This window comes from Rana temporaria, chromosome 11 (assembly GCF_905171775.1).
Source record: "Rana temporaria chromosome 11, aRanTem1.1, whole genome shotgun sequence".
Taxonomy (NCBI): Eukaryota; Metazoa; Chordata; class Amphibia; order Anura; family Ranidae; genus Rana; species Rana temporaria.
The window spans coordinates 25,360,867-25,384,713 of NC_053499.1; the positions used below are offsets into that span (position 1 = coordinate 25,360,867).

A 23,847-nucleotide genomic window follows, 5' to 3' on the forward strand; every position below is an offset into this window, starting at 1 on the left:
CTTACCCCAAAGGGACGGCTGAGAATATACTCAGGTCTCCCAATGTAGTACAGAGGCTGCCAGTCATACAAGCAAAGTCCCACAAACGCCAACAATTTAGGCTCAGTCTGGGTCAGGGGTCCCTAAACTCTCTAAACAAAGGTCGGGTTTACTGTCACTCAGGCTTTAGGAGTGACCATCAGTGGGAGTAAAAAAATAGCTCAGTGCCTGTTGTCAGTAAGAGCAATAGTGCCCCATCAATGGCATTAGTGGGAGGAATAGTGTGTAATTGTTTATATCACTAGGAGGAATCATACCCCATTGCTGGTGTCAGTGAAAGGGAAAAATGCCCCATTGTTGGTGTCAGTGAGAGGAATGGTTTCCCACTGTTGGTGTCCACGAGAGTAATAGTGCCTCGAAGGCTGGATAAAGGCAAGGAAAGGGCCACATTCAGCCCACAGTTAGGAGACCATTGGTCAATGGGATGTCTTTTAATATTTATTGCTGAAGAACTTTAACAGGATTTAGGGTCACAGGATACTCCAAAACAATCCGTAACAAAGACAGGAGAACAAACTTTTCTCTAGTCTTTCAATAGCAGCTTTCTGGAGGTAGCATGACAGGGAATAGCCAGTATATCGAAGACTCCACAGCACAAGTACATATAGAAACCTTTATTCCCTTCTAGCACTCTCACAAGCAACAGTCCACAGAAAGCTCCCACTCGGCGTCCCAGGAGCTGTGTGCTTGTAAGCAGGTTGAAATTAGGCCAGTTAGGAGATGCTCGGGACATGATGGTAAGGGTTCATGTCTTTCCTTGTGCTTTGTTTTTTTGCAGGTCTTCTTTGGGTCCGACACACTAATCTTGTGTTATAAGAGAGAGACAGTGGTCCAGAGCAGAGAGCCTGGAGGGGAGAGAGTCAGAGAGTCGCACTTATGAGGCGTGAAAGAATGTTGCCTGCTGCTGCTATTGCCATAATGTAGGACGTCGTTGGGACCTAGGGTTCGCCCCCGAAGACTCCAGCACTGGGACATGCACTAATGGATCTCAGGTATGCCGGGGCAGCACATATCCTGAGCTAGGATTAGGAATGCATTCACAAAAAGCATATCTGGGAATTGCAGAAAGTGCAGAGAAGGGCAACGAACCTGATGAGGCATGGAGGAGCTCCGTTATTATGAGGAAGGATTACCTTAAAGCGGAGGTTCACCCTAAATCTTAAGTATTGCTTAAGGACTATCTGAGTGTGTATATAAACTGATCGCTATCCATACTTTGCAATATCATTACAATACCTTAAATCTGGAGTCTGTAGCTGGCACTGCCTGGTTCTCATCCCGCGGGAGGGGGCGTGTCGCTTCATCTCCCTGCGTCCCAGTGGGACTATTTAGCAATGTCTCCTGGGAGCAGAGCGTCACGCTTCCCAGGAGATGATTCCGAAGGCATAAGGAGGAAATATCGTGTGATTTTACTCGTCACGTGATCCGCATTCACCGCTTCCCAGAAGCATTTGCTTGTGGGCTTCACGCTGCCCACAAGCAAAATGGAAACGGGCAGAGGAAAATTTTATAAAAACACATTTCATGCCGAGGGAGAATGCGGGGCAGTAGCGACATTAAATATGTGAGTACTATTTTTAGAACATTAGAAGAGTTTAATGAACCAAAAAAAAAAAAACGTCCGGACCGCGGAACCCCCGCTTTAACTGAATGTATTCTCTCTTGAGAAGAGCAGATTACGGGGGGATATGATCAACATGTATAAGTGGTCCATATAGTGAACTTGGTGTTCATTATTCACTTTAAAGTCATCACAGAGGACAAGGGGACACTCTCTACATCTGGAGGAAAATAGGTTTCTTTTCGGAAAGGTTTCTTTACAGTAAGAGCTGTGAAAATGTGGAATAGACTCCCTCAAGAGCTGGCTCAGTAGATTGCGTTAAAAAGGCCTGGATTCTTTCCTAAATGCACATAATATAACTGAATCCTAACATTTATAGGTATAGTTGATCCAGGGAATATCTGATTACCTCCCAGGGGATCATGAATGAATTCTTTCTCCTGCTGGAGCAAATTGGATCATGCTCTGCTGGAGTTTTTTCTTAAAAAAAAAAATGTCTGATGACAGGGTCTCTTTAATCAATTCCTACTCCATCCAAAAAAATTATTTAGTTACAATTTAAAGCTGAATACTCTAGCACGTGACCTCTTTTGTAACTCTAAGGGCCAGATCCACAGAAGAATTACGCCGGCGTATCTATTGATACACCGCGTAATTTCAAACTTCCCGCGTCGACTGCATCTGGGCTTGATCCGACTGGCGTACGTCTTAGTACGCCGTCGGATCGTAGGTGCATTTTTCCGCCGGCCACTAGGTGGCGTTTCCGTCGAATTCCGCGTCGAGTATGCAAATTAGCTAGATACGGCGATCCACGAACGTACGTCCGGCCGGCGCATTTTTTTCCGGCGTATAGTTACTTTGCTACAATGTAAAGTACTGAGTGTACAGCTTGTATAACAGTGTAAATTTGCTGTCCCCTCAAAATAACTCAACACACAGCTATTAATGTCTAAACCGCTGCCAACAAAAGTCAGTACACCCTTAAGTGTCCAAATTGAGCCCAAAGTGTCAATATTTTGTGCGGCCACCATTATTTTCCAGCACTGCCTTAACCCTCTTGGGCATGGAGTTCACCAGAGCTTCACAGGTTGCCACTGGAGTTATCTTCCACTCCTCCATGATGACATCACAGAGCTGGTGGATGTTAGAGACCTTGCGCTCCTCCACATTCCGTTTGAGGATGTCCCACAGATGCTCAATAAGGTTTAGGTCTGGAGACATGCGTGGCCAGTCCATCACCTTTACCCTCAGCTTCTTTAGCAAGGCAGTGGCCATCTTGGAGGTGTGTTTGAGGTCGTTCTCATGTTGGAATACTGCCCTGCGGCCCAATCTCTGAAGGGAGGGGATCATGCTCTGCTTCAGTATGTCACAGTACATGTTGGCATTCATGGTTCCCTCAATGTACAAGCTGTACACTCACTACTTTACATTGTAGAAAAGTGTAATTTCTTCAGTGTTGTCACAATAAATAATTACAAAAATGTGAGGAGTGTACTCACTTGTGTGTGTGTGTGTATGTGTATATATGTGTGTGTGTGTGTGTGTGTGTGTATGTGTATATACACACACACTGTGTGTGATACCACCAAAAGAAAGCTCTATTTGTGGGGAAAAAAAGACGCCAATTTTGTTTGGGAGCCACGTCGCACGACCGCGCAATTGTCAGTTAAAGCGACGCAGTGCCGAATCGCAAAAACTGGCCAGGTCCTTTACCTGCCTAAAGGTCCGGGTCTTAAGTGGTTAAAAAAAAACTATAATGTTTGAAGGTTCGAAAGTAATTTTCTAGCAAAAAAAATGCTGATTCTTACATGTATGACGAAAAGGTCAGAATTGGCCGGGGGGTAAGGTGGTTAAAAAAAAAATATCATTCCTGGAGTCCAACTTTAACAATTTCCAGGGCTTTATTGAGGCGTTCCAATTCAGCCAGGAAAATATCAGGACTGGTAGAAGTGCACAGACCGGGATTCCTGGATGAACAACATTCCATACCTCCTATAAGAAATTACACAGCATCTATCCTCTGATAAAAGCACATGGACTCTTGTCACAATAATGTCACCGCAGTTTGATGTAATGTCACTTAGCCGGTTAGACGGTGCTGGGTGAGTCTAGGAATAGAACAAAGGTTAGCCGTACAGGGAGGAGGAAGTGTGTGATTCCATGTTAAAGCAAAGAAGAATGGCGGGGAACAAGTGAGTAAAATTCTCCTCATGGAGGACAGCTCTGGGGCTGAGGGAAGGGATGTGGGGAGTTTTCATGAGGATGGCAGCTTAACCTCTCTCTAGTCACACTCGGGTGGTATGGAGGCCTTGTCACTTTTAGTTTGTGGGTGATTATATACATAGTGATCAGAGTCACAGGACAGCCAGCGTCTTATCTGTCTGCATTGTCACTTGCTAGCTCAGTATCGCTGTCCTCTATACATACAGTGCCTTGAAAAAGTATTCATACCCCTTGAAATTTTCCACATTTTGTCATGTTGCAACCAAAAACTTCAATGTATTTTATTGGGATTTTATGTGATAGACCAACACAAAGTAGCACATAATTGGGAAGTGGAAGGAAAATGATAAAATGATTTTTTTTAAACTTTTTTTAACAAATAAATATGTGAAAAGTGTGGGGTGCATTTGTATTCGGCTCCCCTGAGTCAATACTTTGTAGAACCCCTTTCACTGCAATTACAGCTGCAAGTCTTTTTGGGGATGTCTCTACCAGCTTTGCACATCTAAGGCCAGATCCACGAAGCGTGGCGCTTCTCTCCGTCCGGCGTAGTGTATCTCAGATACACTACGCCGCCGTAACTTACTTTTTTTTTTTGTATCCTCAAAGATTTCCCGCCGTAAGTTACGGCGGCGTAGTGTAACTTAGGCGGCGTAAGGGCGCGCAATTCAAATGTATGTGATGGGGGCGTGTTTTATGTTAATACGTCGTGACCCGACGTAAATGACGTTTTTCTTTAGCGTCGCATGCGCCGTCCGTGGGGGTATCCCAGTGCGCATGCTCGAAATTAAACCAGAACAAGCCAATGCTTACGACGGTGACATCATTCTACGCAAAGCCCTATTCGCGAACGACTTACGCAAACGACATAACATTTTCAAAATTCGACGCGGGAACGACGGCCATACTTAACATAGGATACGCCTCATATAGCAGGGGTAACTATACGCCGGAAAAAGCCGAACGCAAACGACGTAAAAAAATGCGCCGGCCGGACGTACGTTTGTGGATCGCCGTATCTAGCTAATTTGCATACTTGACGCGTAATTCGACGGAAACACCACCTAGCGGCCAGCGTAAATATGCACCTACGATTCAACGGCGTACTAAGACGTACGCCAGTCGGATCGAGCCCAGATTCCGTCGTATCTTGTTTTGTGGATACAAAACAGAGATACGACGGGGGAACTTTAAAAATTACGTGGCGTATCCATAGATACACCGGCGTAATTCGTTTGAGGATCTGGCCCCTAGAGAGTGAAACTTTGTCTCATTCTTTTTTGAAAAATAGCTCAAGCTCTGTCAGATTGGATAGGGAGCGTCTGTGAACACCAATTTTTAAGTAATGCCACAGATTCTCAACTGGATTTAGGTCTGGACTTTGACTGGGCCATTCTAATGCCTTGGACACATGACTGAAATTTCCAATGAAAAAAGTCAGGCGGAATTTTTTCATCGAATATTCCGACCGTGTGTGTGACCCATTGGAGCTTTTCCTTCAGAAATTCCGACGGACTTAGAAAGAGAACATGTTCTCTTTTTTTTCCGACGGAAAAAATCGTATTCATCTGTATGGAACTCCGACGGAGAATAAAACACGCATGCTCAGAATCAAGTCGACGCATGCTCGGAAACATTGAACTTAATTTTTCTCGGCTCGGGTTTCGCATAAGGTTGCACATCCTAATAGCAGGCGCAGGCAATGCTATAGGATACCCGTCGTTCCCGCGTTGCGACGTTCGAAATTTACGTGATTTACGTAAGTGATTCGTGAATGGCGCTGGTCGCCATTCACGTTCACTTTGAAGCAAATGACGTCCTTGCGACGTCATTTGCTGCAATGCACGTCGGGAAAGTTTCCCGACGGAGCATGCGCTCTACGCTCGGCGCGGGAGCGCGCCTAATTTAAATGATTCCCGCCCCCTACGGGATCATTTACATTAAGCGCCCTTACGCAAGGCAATTTTAAAGAGCGCACACGCAATTTACGGAGCTACTGCTCCGTGAATCGCGCGCAGCGCAGATAATTTGCGGGGGCGCAGGGCAAAAACTCTGCCCTGTGCCTCCGTAAAAAAAGGGGCAAATCGTACCTGAATCTGGGCCAATGTTTATTATTGACTGTATCGATACAGGAGTTAATCCCAGTCTAGTGGTACAGAAATATATTCTAAGTTACCTTAGCATAGTGATTATACTGCTTAGTGGACAGTGTTTGAACCTACTTTCTGTGTGTTCATTTATTTCCAAACCATTTACTCTAACTTGTACCAATTAATTGAGTTAATTTACCACGAAACGGTCTTATGTCTATTTTCTCATACTAATTCACAACCAAGATAAAGGTATCTACACTTGTGTTCCTAATGATTTCCTAACTATGTTTCAAAAGCAATCTATGTCACTTAAAGTGGTTCTAAAGGTTGGGTGTTTTTTACCCTAATGCATTCCCTGCATTAAGGTAAAACACACCCCACTGACTATTTCCCCCCTCCCTCTCTAAACACCTGAGCCTATCAGAGATCCAGCGCTGTGCCCGGCTGCAGTCTTCTCTCCCCTCGTTTCCTCTTCTCACAGAGACTCAGGCAGCCATTGGCTCCTGCTGTTGTCAATCAAATGTTGTGAGGAGGGAGTTGGGACGGGAATGAGCTGCGCTGTCCTAGTCAATGGACACTGACAGCATAGCTTGGTAACAAGCTCGCACATGTGCCCCCATAGCTTGCTTTGGGGGTGCACAGAGAAAAGGAGAAGCCAGCGGCAGGGGACTTGAGAAGAGGAGGATCGGGGCTGTTATGTGCAAAACCATTGCACAGAGCAGGTAAAGTATGACATGTTTGTTATTTTCAATAAAAATAAATACTAGGCTTTACAATCACTTTAACCACTTGCTTACTGGGCACATATACCCCCCTCCTGCCCAGGTGAAATTTCAGCTTTCGGCACTGCGTCGCTTTAACTAACAATTGCGCTGTCGTGCGACGTGGCTCCCAAACAAAATTGACGCCTTTTTTTCCCCACAAATAGAACTTTATTTTGGTGGTATTTGATCGCCTGTGCGGTTTTTATTTTTTGCACTATAAACAAAAAAGAGCGACAATTTTGAAAAAAATACAATATTTTTTACTTGTTGCTATAATAAATATCCCAATTTAAAAAAACAAAAACACATATTTTTTCTCAGTTTAGGCCGATACGTATTATTCTACATATTTTTGGTAAAAAAAAAAAAAATCGCAATAAGCGACTGGTTTGCGCAAAAGTTATAGCGCCAAACAAAATAGGGGACAGAATTATTATTTTTTATTATTTATTTTTTTACTAGAAATGGCGGCGATCTGCGATTTTTATTGGGACTGCGACGTTATGGTGGACACATCGGACACTTTTGACACATTTTTGGCGCCATTCACATTTATACTGCGATCAGTGCTATAAATATGCACAAATTACAGTATAAATGTGACTGGCATTGAAGGGGTTAACACTAGGGGGTGAGGAAGGGGTTAAATGTGTACCCTAATTAGTGTTCTAACTGTGGGGGAAGGGGACTGACTGGAGGAGGTGACCGATCTGTGTCCCTATGTACAAGGGACACAGATCGGTCTCCTCTCCAGAGACAGCACCGCTGTCTCTGTGTAAAACGGCAATGAGAGATGATCTCATATGTTTACATATGAGATCATCTCTCATTGGCCGCACAGATCGCATCGCAAACGGCCACTCTGATTGGCCGTTCGCGGCGATCTGTGATTGGCTGTGTTCAAGGGACACGGCCAGCACAGCAGTTCCCCGCTGCGCGCTCTGGAGCGCGCGCGGGGAACGCGCAAAGGGGCGGACGTCAATTGACGTCCACTTGGATTTTCAGATTTGCGCTGTAGCCGTCATTTGACTATAGTGCGGATCCCAAGCGGTTAAACAATGATAGTTTTGGTTTTGCTACCCTCAGCCAATGTTTTTACAATGGGACAAAAAAACAACAAAAAAAAACATCATCTATGGCCAGACATAGCAGTTATTATTATCCTTGTAGGCCACTGAAAGTATTAAAATGTCTCTCTGTTTTCTCAACAGTCGTGGGAGTACTCAAGGAGAGCAAGGCTCACATTCAGAGATTAAGCCCCTTGTGGACTCGGAGGAAGAAGAAGAAGAAGTAGTAAAGTTTCTGGAGCAGCGCTTTGATACAACTGACTCTTCCTGCAGCTTTCCAACCTACAAGACACTCGCTGCTATAGGTGTTGGGATTATACTGTTCAGCTTGCTGGTAGCCGGTTTCGCTTATCTGTCTGGAAAGTCAGCATGTACCCTGGTAGATGTGTCAACATCGTGTGGAAAGGTTCGTGGTCATCATTGCGATCATGTTTATTTGTTTAAAGGAATTCCTTATGCCAGTCCCCCCACTGGACCATTGCGTTGGAGGCCTCCTGTGGAGCCCACCTGTTGGAATGACACTCTCACTGCCACAGAGTTCAAGTCCATGTGTGCCCAAGTGAGGCCTTTGAGTGAGACGGGCACAGTGATGGGCTCAGAAGATTGCCTGTATGTCAATGTGTGGACACCATCACTGGATCATGAAGCCAAGCTGCCAGTCATGGTTTGGATCCACGGAGGTTACCTATTAATTTCCAGTGGGTCAGAGCCTGGCTATTGTCCCAATGAAGATCTGGCCAGCCATACCATCCATGTCAGCTTCAACTACCGCCTTAATGCATTTGGATTCCTGGCTTTGGCTGAACTCCGAGAAGGATCTCCTACCAACACCTCTGGTAACTACAACACATACACAGATTGTGTATCTGTTAATGTTGAAACCAGGGGCGGACTGACAACTCATGGGGCCCCCGGGCAATAGAAGATTATGGGGCCCCCGGGCTTACAGATGGCCACCATGCCAGGAGGCAGTGCAGAGGCGGGGCAGCTAAAATCTCGAGATTTTCACATCAAAAGCATGTCGGTTTCGGACATATCAGGGACAGATGTAAAAAAAAACACAGATTTTTACATACTGTCCCTGGTTTTACTAAGCCTGGCAACCCTGATGGGGCCCCCTAGTGGCATGGGGCCCTCGGGCAGTGCCGAGTGCCTCAATGGTCAGTCCGCCCCTGGTTGAAACCCAACAAAATTCTTAACCCTCTTGTATTTGACTTTAACTTGCCATTTCTATGCCATTTCCATGCTTATTGCCCAATGGCAGTATGGAGACTTAGATGCAGTTATTGTGTAGCTCAGTTTTATAGAGCTAGGGAGCGGCCACATCAGTGCTCAATGTGATAGAGCAGGGGTAGGCAACCTCGGCTCTCCAGCTGTGGTGAAACTACAAATCCCATCATGCCTCTGCCTCGAGGAGTCATACCTGCGATGCATAGGTGTGCACAGTCTATTGCATTAGGGTGTGCACCCCAAAGCTCCAACACATATGCGTTTGAAATATTTACCGGCCTCTTCACCATTCTCCATCCTGAAACAATGGGGTGAAGGGGGAGTAAGGGAGCACATGGGTGACCCGGGCAACAGAAGGAAGAGTAACTGGGAAAGGAGGGGTGGCATACATTAGTACCGATCCCCTATATTTTCCTCCTGTAAGGCAGGAGGAGGAGAAGCCTACTTTCAGCTGCTGCAGGAGGAAAATACAGATCAGTTCCACTAAATTCCCCCCCCCCCCGTCACCTCTCCTGTCCAGGTTCTAAGGGTCGGCAAGGAAGGATTGCAGTTTACCTGTCACCTGCCCACCATTGACAGGTTACCAATCCCAGGATTAGGGTGTGCCCAGGCACACCTGGCACACCCCTTGCGCACGCCTATGCTGTGATGTCAGTGTCTTGCAATGTTTCATGGGACTTGTAGTTTAAAAAAAGCTGGAGGGCCAAAGGTTGCCTACCCCAGTGATAGAGTATCCTGTTGGAAAGCTGCTGCATATATGACAACCATCAGCCAAGATTGTGTTGGACACAAGGAAGAGCCCTTCTTGTTTTATGGGGAAAAAAAACATGAGACATAGAAACAGGAAATTATATCGTTACCATGCAGTTCCACTAGGAAGAACCTTACCACTAGGGTTGCCACCTTTTCTTCAAGCCAAACTCAAACACGTTGGCAACCTGGGACACCTTTGGGTGCCCCAAGGAGAGTAGTAATGTGGTGCGCATAGTGTCCCGCAACAAAATGTGGGTGTGGCAAAATTGCTCTTGCTGACATCATCACCCTGCCCCCCAGTGATGCCGAACCTGCCTGTTCCTTGTCAGCACATGCATATGAAACACACCTGATTGGCCAATACTAAGTCAAAATATAATCTGTTTTCATTGCATACATAATGTTAGATCCAGTGATATCACCAGGTCCCTGCATTGGGAGGAGGAAGGTAGATGATTATCAGGGCTGGACTGGGACAAAAATTTGGCCCTGGACTTCATCCAGACTGGCCCACTTTGACAGGTCTCTCCCGTGGGGGCCGGACAACTCCCGCACCCCCCCCCCGGCCACCCAAGCCCCCTCTCCCCCTTCACTAGCCGTTCTACTTTATTAGAGTAGAACGGCTGGTACTGGTACTTTTATAGGCAGTACCAGTGGGGAAGCTAGACATTATTTCACCCGGGGGAAGAATCAGTTTGGTGCCCCACCTTATGGGACAAGATTAGGCAGAAGTGAGAAACTCCCAGGCCATAGCTGTTGAGTCAGCTGTCTGTCCCCTCCCCCCATGCTCCTCTGTCGTCGTCCCTGCTCCTCTGGTCCTCCCCCTGCTTCTCTGTTCCCCCCAGGTGAGCGCTGCGGGGAGGGAGAGACAGAGGAGCGGAGGGGGGCAGCGGTCTGCTGTCACTGAAGTCGGCTCACTGAGCCATCGGCCCACCGGGAAACTCCCTGTAGTCCCAATGGCCAGTCCATCCCTGATGATTATGAACATCCTTCAGCCTTGAAAAAAGGTGTGCCCTATCTGACTTGCTGAAGTATCCAATGAGAAGCTCACAGTGTGCAGTGAAATCAGACTAAGCTATTTGAGTACAGAAGAGGAGCTTGTAGGACTGTGTAAACCTGAAGGTGGGGTCGGACTTTAACTTTAAATATACAGTACATATAATATTTTTTTTATTAAATACATAACACTATTCCTTAATCACCGACTTGCAGGAAATTATGGATTAATGGATCAGGTGGCTGCTCTAAAATGGGTACAGAAGAACATCCAATATTTTGGCGGTGACCCAAACAAGGTGACGATTTATGGCCAAAGCGCAGGTGAGACCAATGTTCTAATATTAAATTATTACCATATTAACTACTTTACCTCCATAAGATTGTCCCCCTTCATGACCAGGCCATTTTTTTTGCTGTACGGCACTGTGTTACTTTAACTGACAATTCCACGGTCGTGCAACACTTTCCATAAATACAAATTTATGTTGTGATTTTCCCACAAATAGAGCTTACTTTTGGCGGTATTTACTCATCATGGTATTACTCATACTTATAACATCCAAGTGAAAGATATAACATGTCAGAAAAATCAAAATCAAAAACAGAATCACTGAGTTGGAAAAAGGATCACCCCCTCCTAAATATGATTTGTGCATTCAATCAGGTGTAGCTAATCACATTCTCAATGGCACATAAAGTCATTTGACTTTCAACTGTGGTCAGTTTGATCAGCTCAGTACGAAAAGAGCTTTCCTGGAGCATTTCAGTGCCTGGTAGTGCAACTGAAGCAAATGATCAACTATGGGTGACAAGGCACTGTGAAATAATCTCCAGGATAACGTTGTGGATGGGCAAATAGAAACAAATTATTTAAATGGATTTTTCAATGCACAGTGAATCTATTATTGAAAAGCAGGTAAACTCTTTTTTTTCTTCCCTGCAAGGTAAAGGCATAATGTGCTAGTATGCATCGTATACTAGCACATTATGTGACACCTGCAAACCCCATCTTCACCCCTCTTCCAGGGGCGGCGGACTCTGTCTCTGTGACTGGCCGGAGCCATGTGACGTCACTCCCACCGGTCATGGCACACTGCTCTGAAGAAACGGCACCAGAGGCCGTACCTTCATAGAGTATGTGCCGATAACGTAATCGGCGCAGTATACAGTAAATATCTCCTAAGCGGTACAAGTTTAGGAGATATTTAAAGTACCTATAGGTAAGCCTTATTATAGGCATATAAACATTAGAAGGATGGTTACTTCCTTTTTAAGAAGTGGAGGGTATTTGGTACAGCACAGACCCTCCCCGGATCAGGACGTCGCTCCAAACTGGATGAAAAAGCCAGGAGGAAACTGGTCAGAGAGGCTATCAAGAGACCTACAGCAACTCTGAAGCAGTTGCAGGAATTTATGACAAAGAGTGGCCATTGTGTGCATGTGACAACAATATCACAAATTATCCACCAATGTGGTTGTATGGGAGGGTTGGAAGAAAAAAGCCACTCAAGAAAGGCCACATGCAGTCAGGACTGAGCTTTGCCAAAATGCACCTTGAAGATTCTAAATGCCACATGGAAAAAGGTGTTCTGGTCAGATGAGACTAAAATGGAATTATTTGACCTCAACACCAAACGATATGTTGGTGGAAATCCAATATAGCTCCATTCCTACAGTAAAGCATGGAGGTGGTAATATCCTGTTATGGGGGTGTTTCTCTGTAGCAGGGACTGGAGCACTTGTCAGGATAGAAGGAAAAATGAATGGGGCAAAATACCGTCAAATTCTTGAGGAAAATCTGGTGCCCTCTGCCAGAAAGTTGTCAATGGAAAAAGATGAATGTCCTTGCATGGCCTGGTCAAAGCCCAGACTTAAACCCCATTGAAAATCTGGAATGACTTGAAGACTGCAGTCCACAAATGGTCACCATCAAATTTAACTGAACATGAGCAGTTCTGCAAAGAGTGGGCAAATATTGCAAAGTCTAGGGCCCAGATTCTCAAAGGAGATACGACGGTGTATCTCCAGATACGCCGTCGTATCTCTGAGTCTGGGTGGTCGTATCTATGTGCCTGATTCATAGAATCAGTTACGCATAGATTTCTATTCGATCCGACCGGCGTAAGTCTCTTACGCCGTGGGATCTTAACTGCATATTTACGCTGGCCGCTAGGGGCGTGTACGCTGATTTACACCTAGAAATATGTAAATCAGCTAGATACGCAAATTCATGAATGTATGCCCGGCCGACGCAGTACAGATACACCGTTTACGTTAGGCATTTCCCAGCGTAAAGTTACCCCTGCTATATGAGGCGTACATGCGGTGTACCAATGTTAAGTATGGACGTTGTTCCCGCGTTGAATTTTGAATATTTTACGTCGTTTGCGTAAGTCGTCCGTGAATGGGGCTGGACGTCATTTACGTTCACGTTGAAATCAATACGTCCTTGCGGCGTACTAGGGAGCAATGCACACTGGGATATTCCATGGACGCCGCATGCGCCGTTCGCGAAAAACGTCAATCACGTCGGGTCACAAGTTATTTACATAGAACACGCCCCCTGTTCCAAATTTGAATTAGGCGGGCTTACGGCGGCCTATTTACGCTACGCCGCCGCAACTTACGAAGCAAGTGCTTTGAGAATACAGCACTTGCCCGTCTAAGTTGCGGAGGCGTAACGTAAATGGGTTACGTTACGCCCGCACAAAAATACGCCGATCTACGAGAATCTGGCCCTAGATGTGCAAAGTTAGTGGAGACAAATCCCAACAGATTAAAAGGGGGTTCAACAAAATACTGACATGAGGGGGGTGATCCTTTTTCCAACTCAGTGATTCTAGTTTTGATTATTTTATTTATTTTTCTGACATGTTGGATATTATATGTTGTATGAGTAAATACAGCTGGATAAAACAAAAAACGTGTCTGTCTTTATTTCATGGCTGCAAAGCAACAAAATGGTTTTGGTGGTATTTTAGTTTGGTAGGCATGTTTTGGTTTCACCCCTGTTTTTTGTCTTTTCAGTGCTCTCATTTGCCAGACCAACCATAGATAGGGGCGGTTCTAGGTTGCCTTCTGCTCCCTGTCTATTAATTAGCACACCTGGGTTCCTCCTTTTGGAGGCCTTAAAATTCATAGTTAGTACTGCAGTTACATAGAGTGCCGTGACGTGGCCTGCAGCTTCCCAGACATTTGCAAATGACTGCAACTAAACCTCTGTTTTAATTACATACAGTTAGACAGATGAATTTGGTTTTGTGCTTCTTTGGTTTGGTATTTTTGAGCCTGACTATTATGGTAAGAATTTTTGTATTTTCCATATGTATATTTAATCGCATTATGCTAATCGCATCTCATTTAAAGTCCCAACCTTCCATTTTCTAAACCCTTTTAGGGATGGAGGCCTGTGGTGGTGCAAACCACATGCCTCATATAAAGTCCCAACCCCACTTTTTTCTATAACAAGCAACAAAATGGTTGCTCATATCTATACCGACTGTATGTTTTGTTTCTGTCCATCCTTATATGAATTCTCTTATTATTAAAGGAGGGACTTCAGTGTGGACTATGATGGTGTCCCCTTTGGCCAAGGGTCTCTTTCATCGTGCCATTGATATGAGTGGATCCTCTCTGTTTAAGGCCACTATGGCTCAGGCAGAAAAGGACAATCAGGTTTTCCTGAAGAAGACAGGCTGCAAAGACGCTAAATGTTTGAGGCAGCTGAACATAACCAAGATCCTTCAAGTAAGTGTCACCCACAGGTGAGAAGATCATGAACATGAAAAGCTTCAGGTTTTTATTGCGTTTACCCCATTGTCCCACGTAGGGTAGCTTATGACTGTAACTGATAAGATGTACCATATGGACAAAAGTTTGTGGACAACTCAACAATCCAAATTATTGAATTGAAAAGTTTCTAGTAAAGAGATCTCTTAATGCTACAGCATACAAAGACCTTTTAGACACTTGTGTGCTTTTAGGCCTCATGCACTTTGGTTTATTGTAAGTGTTTATTGTTTATTCTCCTGACAGGAGAAAATTGGCATTAAAAATGCACCTAAGCCGTATTTTTCAAAAAAAAAATTGGTGCGTTTAGACGCGTTCAGGCACATTTGAGCATTTATGTCACAATTTTAATTTATTCTGGCCATTCAAATGAAAAAAGCTCAAACATTTAGACACATTTAGCCACGATTGGCATTTTTTTTTTATTCTCCTGCAATTCTTCTGCATTCAGGAGAAGGAGCTTTGTCTGCCTTTAAAACACTGCTGTTCCTAAATTACTCTAAAAGCCTATGTGTGCATGGACATGTAGGCTTTTATGGCGGTGCGTTCAAGAGCTTAGGCAAAAAAATGCCAAAAGTCCCAAAATTCTCAATTTAGGAGCAGCAGTATGCATGAGGCCTATACCCTTCTCTATGAATGACTGTACATAAAGCCAGATCCATGAAGACATTGTTTGATAAGTGTGACGAACACTTGTCCTCAACAGGACTATGTCCACCGTAAATGCTTCCTCTGTCCAGAACCAGCACTATCCTAGAACCCTTAGCTCACCCAGTCACCAGCCGTAACACAGTGTAGGGTGAACAACATCATCAAACTGTTTTATTATCACACATGTACACAACCATTATCCAACTCAGGCCCATCACCCCCCCCCTTTGGAATTTAGGGCGGGGTAAACTGTCCAATCAGCAAGGAGAGCTGTTGGAGGAATCCCCCCCCCCCCAAATCCAGGGCAGACAGACAATAAAACAATGCAATACAACCACACCCCCAAACGATCTCAGCAAAAGAGTCCAACAGCATGAGACAACACACAATATATACATATATACAATTTTCCAGTGTGGCTGTAAAGAGAGTCCGACTAGTACAGGTCAGAATGGAGTTCTCGGGCACCCTACCCAAAGTGACTCCCGTCATAATGAGTTTCTTTGGAGGAGCCCCAGTAACCTACACAGAGCTCTGAACTCAACCTCACTAAACACTTATGAAGAAATGAAATGCCCACTGCAAGCCAGAAGCCAGAATCCAGGTCTTCTCGTCCACCATCAACATCTAACCTCACAATTGCATTTTTGACTTAATGACTCAAATTTCAACAGACACACTCCAAATTATTTGGAAAGCCTACCTAGAAGAATGAAAGTTGCTACAACTGTGTAGGGTAGGGTTGGGATGACAACCAAATACAAAGCTTTTAAAATCGGATGTCCAACATGCTCATATAGTTGGCAGTTGGCCACGAGCATTTGGCCAGTAAGCGTATCATCACTTTTTTTTTGGCTTCGTAAGGGCAACAGTGCTATTCATATACAGTACTGTGCAGATTGATAATGGTAATAATATTGTATGAACCTAAAGAAATAACTTCCTTAGCCTGGTCTACTATTATAACACAAGCAACATACACCCAAAATATAGATATGGAGGGTTTACTCTCAGATAAACAGTGTAGTTTATAGTAATGGTTATGGTGGATTGTTGTTTGATATAATGTTACATGTGTTACTTCTAGTCCATCCCTTGGAAGGAATACCCAGAATGGGCAGCAGAAGACCTGTTTGACTTGCCACAAAAAGAAAAATTTATTGGCCCGTTGCCTGTAGTGGATGGATATGTGGTGCCATCTTCCCCACTGGATATATGGAAGGAGAAGAAAATGGGCTACAGTGACGTACCATATGTGATCGGTACCACTCTGCAAGAAACTGAGTTTGCGTAAGATGATTATTATCTCTTGAATTCAATGACGAAGTCCAGGAGAGGTTGGGTTCCCCTTAGCCTAGGACGCAGATACAACCAACTGGCCCTTTTATAGTAGGTTAGGGATGAATTTCTATACCAACATTATTGAAAATGTTTAACCAACCCCCCCCCCCCCCATAGAGTTCACTCATGCAGTTAGTACGCAAGATTATCTTCTCAGTTTAATGCCATTCATTGGCATTCACATGAACATTTAATACCGCCACAGCAAATTTCAAAAGACATAAAACTGACTGACTCCTCTTTCTCCCACACGACAACACAAATTGCAGCTTAGGGACCAGCACTGTCGCATATGGACAGAAAGAATAAGTTCTTAACCCTGTGTAAGCTCTTGTGACTTTAAACTCAAGCAGGACTTTTCCTCACTCCAGGCAGCTAAAGGTGGGAAGTAAAATGAAGGCATGCATGTGCTAGAGTTAAAGTACATGTTCATTAGGCACTTATTGCCGGGCCTATTCTGGCACCCTCTAATTCACTCTGCCTATCTACCGAGACGCAAGGGAGGTGCATCCCATGTTCCAATATACTTATACATTTTCTTTTTTCTCCACAGCCCATTTTTTGCCAACATGTCCAAGTGGACTGAAGAGGATTACCGCTGGTTTGTCAAATGTGAGTGTTCTCCCACTGACTGAATTGTAAACTTTTAATAAATCTTCGGTCATATTTATAAAATAATAATTTGTGTAATATTCTTCTCCAGTACGTCTGAACACATTTGGGGGAAGTCTGGCAGACGAGGCTCTGTATCTCTATCCCACCTCGGAGTTCTGCACCCAGCCTGAGCGATGTGTGGAGAAGACCTACATGACAATGGTGTCTGACCTGAGAGCCTCATGTCCCAACAATGAGCTGGCCAAACAAGCAGCAGGTACATGTAAATCCTTCATCTGGGAATTCAATTAAACCATTAAGAGTCGGTTCACATAGCAGCAGCACGACTTCGGGGGCGACTCTGCAAGTCGTCTTGAGGACGACTTCAGAGGCGATTTGCAAAACGACTTCTGTATAGAAGTCAATGCAGGTCGCTCAATTGCCTGGAGGGAGTCCCTGTTTACTGTTTACTAGTTCCCCGTGTGCCGCCGCGGGCGCGCATCGGGGGAAAATCTGTGCCCGCCGCATCATGTGGGTGCCAATGCGCATGTCTGGCAGCTGTGATGTCCACCAGGTACCCGCGATCGGCATTTAAAGAGCCAGGGACGTGAATCTCTGTGTGTAAACACAGAGACCCACGTCCTGTCAGGGAGAGGAGACCGATGGTGTGTCCCTTGTACATAAGGACACCGATCGGTCCCCTCCCCCAGTCAGTCCCCTCCCCCCACCGTAAGAATCACTCCCAGGGAACACATTTAACCCCTTGATCGCCCCCTAGTGTTGACCCCTTCCCTGCCAGTCACATTTATACAGTAATCAGTGCAAATTTATAGCACTGTTCGCTGTATAAATGTGAATGGTCCCAAAATGGTGTCAAAAGTGTCCAATCTGTCTGACAAAAATTAGAGATAACCGCCATTACTAGTAAAAAAAAGCTATAACTTTTGCGCAAACCAATCACTATATGCTTATTGCGATTTTTTTTACCAAAAATATGTAGAAGAATACATATCGGCCTAAACTGAGAAAAAAAAAAATGAAAAAAAAATTGTGATATTTATTATAGCAAAAAGTAAAAAATATTGTGTGTTTTTTTTCCAACATTTCCAGTCTTTTTTTTGTTTATAGCACAAAAAATAAAAAACGCAGAGGTGATCAAATAACACCAGTCAATTTTGTTTGGGAGCCACGTCGCATGACTGCGCAATTGTCATTCAAAGCGTGACAGTGCTGAAAGCTGAAAATTGGCCTGGGCAGGAAGGGGGTGAAAATGCCCAGTATTGAAGTGGTTAAAGCCCAATAAAAGTCTCCATCTTCTTTTATGTTTACCTTCTGTACCTCTGCTTGGATTTATGACTAATGTTGCTTAGAATTCTTAGTGAAAATGCCACTTCTTGCCCATCCACTGTGGTGCTATGTGCTGGCATAACTGAGTAACCACCTCTCCTCATCAAAAGTCTCCTCACACAGATTTGTATTGCAGAGGAAGAGAGGGGATATATCTTACCAGGTCTAATGCCACGTACACACGGTTGAAATTTATGACAAGAAAAGTTTGATGTGAGCTTTTGGTCGAAAATTCCGACCGTGTGTAGGCTCCATCAGACTTTTTCTGTCAGAATTTTTGACAACAAAAATTTAAGAGCTGGTTCTCATTTTTTCCGACGGTAAAAGTTCTTGTCGGAAATTCCAATCGTCTGTATGCAATTTAGACGCACAAAAATACGCATGCTCGGAATCAAGTCGGCGCATGCTCGGAAGCATTGAACTTAATTTTTCTCGGCTCGTCGTAGTGTTGTACGTCACCGCGTTCTTGGCAGTCAATTTTGTGTGACGGTGTGTATGCAACACAAGTTTGAGCCAACATTCCGTCAGAAAAAAATCCACGGTTTTCTTGTCGGAATTTCCAATCGTGTGTACGCAGCATAATACTGGGTGCTGGTTGCTTAGAACACTGGGTCACAATCTGGTGCCCTTTGGACTGCACAGTCATATTAAGACTCCTTGCACAACTGCTGTACCAGGAGAGTGGAGGTAAAACTAGGAAATTGGAGTTTATTTGTACAATGTCTATCAGACTTCATATATATAGTATTTCTGTAACTCCAGTTGGACTAATTGAAAACCCCATGTGATGTCCCCTTGGGAAAGTAGATCCCGGTCACTAGTAGAAGGGTATCATAATTAAACAAAAAGGAACCATTGGCAGGGCCTGTTGTATACTAGAAACTAAAATTTGTATCACATAGGCCATGAATGAGATGACCTTGCTTGACAAAGAATCTAAGCATGTGGGGATGTGGCAGTCATGGGTGGACAACTTCTTACCTCCTGGCTTTGATTCCACCTTGCTAAAGCCAAAACTTCCCACTCGCCTATAGGGCTTGTAACAGTCAGGGGTTAACACCGTTTACGATATTCCATTCCATCACCCTACGACAGCTTATCCGACATTCCAGCAGACAGGACCCATTCCATTCCCCAGTGTCATTAGCATACACAATGAAATATCTTAGGAGCAGACCTAATTAGCACAATGGACAACAGAATGCAAACACAGCTTTCATCACTACAGCCAGGTGGACTTAATTAGCATCTCAACAGTCTACGTTGCACATTGAATGAGACACTCTATTGACCTGTTGTGGTCAGAATAAACCACCTGTAATATTCCAAGATATCATGCAATGCCTGAATTATGATTAATGTCCCATCCCATTTAATCCGAGATATCAGTTCTCAGTCATCCTATGTCCCTAATGGACCTAGACCCAAGAGTCATTGGTGAAGCTGGCACAGGAGTATCCACCGCATCCTTCAAAAGTCTCTGGGTATCACGGGCCATTCCGTTACAGTGCTATGGCCTGTAGCCATTCCAGATGTGTGCTACCAACCCCTGCCTCTCTTCTCTAAGTTCCTGATTCCTATTTTAACATTTATCTAGTTTACTTTCTCTCCTCTATTTTTTGGTATTTTTCATTTGGTTCTCAGTGCTAATCATGCTTCCTACCTACTTTGGAATGTCGGATTTAGGGCCTATTTGTACCCGATCACCCTCATTGTGCTCATCCTATGGGGTGTGACACCCTTGTTGCTAATGTTCTGTAACCTAATTGTTATAAGTAAATAAAAAATGTATTACTGTGATCTTATGAATTGTTTACCTGTGACTTTTGTAGTACTAACTGTGGGTACGATGCCCACTACAACATATAAAGAGACTATCTCAATCAATGTCTGTACTATGGTTGTTTATTCCAATAAAAAAATAAAAAAAATAACAAGAAAATAAAAAGGAACTGCTCTATGTAACTGATGATTATTCATTGTCCTGTAATTGCAGCTTCATTGTCGAGCCCTGTCTACCGCTATCAGGTCACCTACTCTCCATCTAGGCCAGTTAAAGTTAATAGCCTCTTCTTCACCTATGAAAGCTGGTTTTCCTTTCATATGCTGGATATCCTGGGATTTTTTGGAACACTGGATTCCGCTTTTGGAGAGACTACAGAAGCAGACCGTGACTTCCAGAGGCTGATAAGAAAATACTTCATTTACTTTGCCAAAGAAGGTAAGAATCTTAGAAAGTAAGATGTGGCTGTAAGAACTGGCTGTTAGAAAATATCAGCTAATGGACAGCATATTGCACACACTGGGTATACGCTGCAGCATCCCAGCATTCATGGTTTAGAGATACTGAAATGTGAAGGCTGCCATTGTTGAAAATGCTAGTTGCCTGGCTATGTCTGATTTCAGTATTTTGATCAATCATCCTGATTGTGTGGTATAGAATTCTGTCCTTTTGGCTAGACCTATGAGCCTTTTCCATGTACTTCACAGGTTGTGGTGGGGTGATTATCCTGACAATTTATCGAGGTACCAAGTTCTCATTTTCTTATAGGGTTAGGTGAATGGAGGCTTAGTGCCTTTTTACTCACGTCGGCTGGTCTTACCCTTACAAGGTGCTGGCCTACAATTTTTTTTGGTTTGCCAGTGTCCTGCAATAGGTGGCAGTATAACCCAACAGCATATAACTTCACTCAATGGAATCCAGGATTGCCTGGTTGATATATAACTCCTATTTTTGAATTTAGAAATATTTTAAGCTCCATTGTCACACTTGCAACGCAATTATCTCTGGTGAATCTGGGGTCTACCTACCTCTGGCTCAAATCACACTGTAGCAGTGGCTAGGATGGTGTAGCACCCCCTAGCTGTGTTACTAGAGTGCTAGAGTTTTTGTGTAGTGTAGGTAAATTCATGCAGTCTTGGCTGGCAGACAAGCCTGATTGTTTTTGTCCTGGAGAGCTGGATGACTCGCAGGCAGCATCGCAAAGACTTCCCCCCACTTCTCAAATGTTCTGATACCTTCTTGAAGAATGGGAGGGGAGGAGTGGTGAAGTTGCCTGGAGTATTCTGAGGGCCCTGACCAATCCTCAACTTGGATTGGCAGGGGGCAGGCCCCCTCAAATACTCAGGGTCAGCCTAGCTGGGGAGGAGTTGTTCGGGTGGAAGCTGGAGATGGAGTGTTAGGCTATCGTGGCCTTTGAGGGAGCTGACCTTGGGCCTGGGCTCGTGTGTGGACTGGACCCTCTCAAGACACATGGAGGTGTCCTGGACAGGAGGCACTGGGAGTGAGGAGGACAGCAGGAGAACACTGCCAGGCAAGTCTCCAGGAGGAACAAGGAACAGCCAAGAGGGCTGGTGAGTGACACACAGTCAGGAGGACTGTTATACAAGTTAGATTTGGTTTTACCATGATCACAAATTGTACATTCGCACACTCAGAGCTCAGTGCTTTTTCAGTGTATTTTAAAAAGTATTAAACATACTGTAAATGGATCATGCAGAAATAAACCATGATATCTGCATACCTGAACCCTTTGTTCTGCTTGGAATTCTCCTTAGCTTTGAAATGTTGAAAGATATGCAATAGCTATCAGAACATTCTGAAAACTGGTGGTTTGGGGGAAGGCACAGATTGACTTTAATGTGTTCAAATGTATTTATTGTTACAGGAAACATGCCACCTGAATGGCCAGAGTACCCCAATGGGACAGCGCTATTGTCCACATCGCTGTCTGTAGGGAAGGACTATCGCTCAGCTCAGTGTGCACTCTGGGAGAAGTACAACATGTATTCTTATGCCTGGATAAACTGAGGAATGCTTTTTTTTTTATTAAAGGAAACTCGTAAAAAATATGATGATTGTCTCCTAAAACTGCCAGTTGCCTGGCTGTCACATCAATTCAGAGGCTTCAACATATTGGTGACTGATCTGAAAAAAGAATGCAGATCGGGTGTTTTGACTTTCAAACTTGTTTCAATCAAGAACTCAGAAGAGAAAAGAATAAGGCCAAAGAAAATTAAACTAACATTTTTTCATGTCAAGAGGTCAACAGCAACCGTTTTTTAATTTTGCTTGGTACGGGTTCCCTTTGACTTGGTGGGTTTTCAAGGTCTTTAAACCCTTACTTGGGCTTAACTGTTGGTGAAAAAGACCCTTCCTATCTTCAGAAGGGTTGGGATAGTGGTGAGCATAACACGGATAAAAATTCCAAGTATTGTACTCATTTTGAGGAACATTTGCAGCATTGGGTCCTCCCCTAGAACATTAAGAAGGCTTCCAACTGGCAGAGGTACTTACTTGTACGCACAGAACGTCTCCAATTTGAGTAGACTTACTTGTGTTATTGGAGGCAGAATGGGGTCTGTATTATATAAACAGTTTTTCAACGCAACAGACTACCAAATAAGAAAAATTAAGGATGATATCATGTTTCCTGAACTCTAATGAGCCTTTACACTCCTTTCAACATCCTCTGCAATTCTATTGAAAAATTGGTGGAAAACAAAGTAATGAAACAGTTATCACAATTATATTATACATGTTGAGGGTGGATGGTTCCTCTAACCCTACTGTCCTAGGCGGGAGCTGCCAAACCAGCTGCTGCAGTGACCCCAATGTCTCTTAAATCTATCTTGACAATGGAGTTATCTACAGTGCAAGTATTCCGATCTCCTGAAAACATTAAACCCAGATGGAGGAGGTGTTCCATAACTCCGGAAATCAGATGGCATAGCAGATTCTTTTTTTTTTCAATAAACTGACTTTACAATGGCTTTGTGCTCAGTTTGTTTTTTATTTCGTACTATTGTAAATACAGGCCTGGTTCCAGAATTTATACATGGATGCCAGGGTGGGTAAGTATCCCCTAATTGCACTAACCACAGAGGGCCCTGCACATAGAAATGGCCACTTAGGCTTGGTTTACACTGCTGGGACAAGGCATCCGACTTGTGAGACCCCAAGTCACATGGCATGTCGAATTCAATGTTTCCCTATGAGAGCCGTCTAAACGGACACTACACAAGTCGCTCTGACTTTAGGAAAGGTTCCTGCACTAATTTGGTCCAAGTTGGGTGAGATTTCAGCCCTTGTACAGGCTCCTAAATAGTGTCCAAGTCGGATCAGGTCAAAAGGAAGTCGCAGCGCAAAGTCGTAACCACTTTGCCGTCGCAGCAGTGTGAACCGAGCCTAATGCCTGGTACACACAATAGGCCAGATTCAGAAAGACTTACGACGGGCGTATCAGTAGATACACCGTCGTAAGTCCTAATCTGAGCCCGCGCAAATTTAAGCGTATGCTCCATAATGAGATACGCTTAAGTGTTGCCAAGATACGACCGGCGTAAGGCACTTACACCGTCGTATATTAGATGCATATTTACGCTGGCCGCTAGGT

General features: G+C 44.2%; 1 protein-coding gene across 2 annotated transcripts; it reads left to right on the forward strand.

Moving 5' to 3' along the window:
* Positions 1-1,005: 1,005 nt before the first annotated feature.
* LOC120917145 (para-nitrobenzyl esterase-like) lies at positions 1,006-23,223 on the forward strand. 2 transcript variants are annotated; one of them, XM_040328225.1, is made up of 9 exons: positions 1,006-1,031; positions 7,892-8,583; positions 10,943-11,050; positions 14,280-14,476; positions 16,257-16,459; positions 17,064-17,122; positions 17,214-17,381; positions 20,448-20,672; positions 22,120-23,223. In XM_040328225.1, the coding sequence occupies exons 1-9, from the start codon at positions 1,021-1,023 to the stop codon at positions 22,260-22,262; spliced, it is 1,806 nt and encodes a 601-aa protein (XP_040184159.1). In that variant the 5' UTR covers positions 1,006-1,020; the 3' UTR covers positions 22,263-23,223. The 2 variants fall into 2 exon arrangements, with proteins under 2 accessions (XP_040184159.1, XP_040184158.1); XM_040328224.1 differs by lacking the exon at positions 1,006-1,031 and adding an exon at positions 3,605-3,792.
* The last annotated feature ends 624 nt before the right edge of the window (positions 23,224-23,847 follow it).

Excerpts from the sequence above, each read along its gene's own strand:
- LOC120917145 (XM_040328224.1), top strand. The coding sequence starts at position 3,761 with ATGTTAAAGCAAAGAAGAATGGCGGGGAACAA. Across the intron at positions 11,051-14,279 it reads GATTTATGGCCAAAGCGCAG|GAGGGACTTCAGTGTGGACT; the intron begins GTGAGACCAATG and ends TTATTATTAAAG. Across the intron at positions 14,477-16,256 it reads ACATAACCAAGATCCTTCAA|TCCATCCCTTGGAAGGAATA; the intron begins GTAAGTGTCACC and ends TGTTACTTCTAG.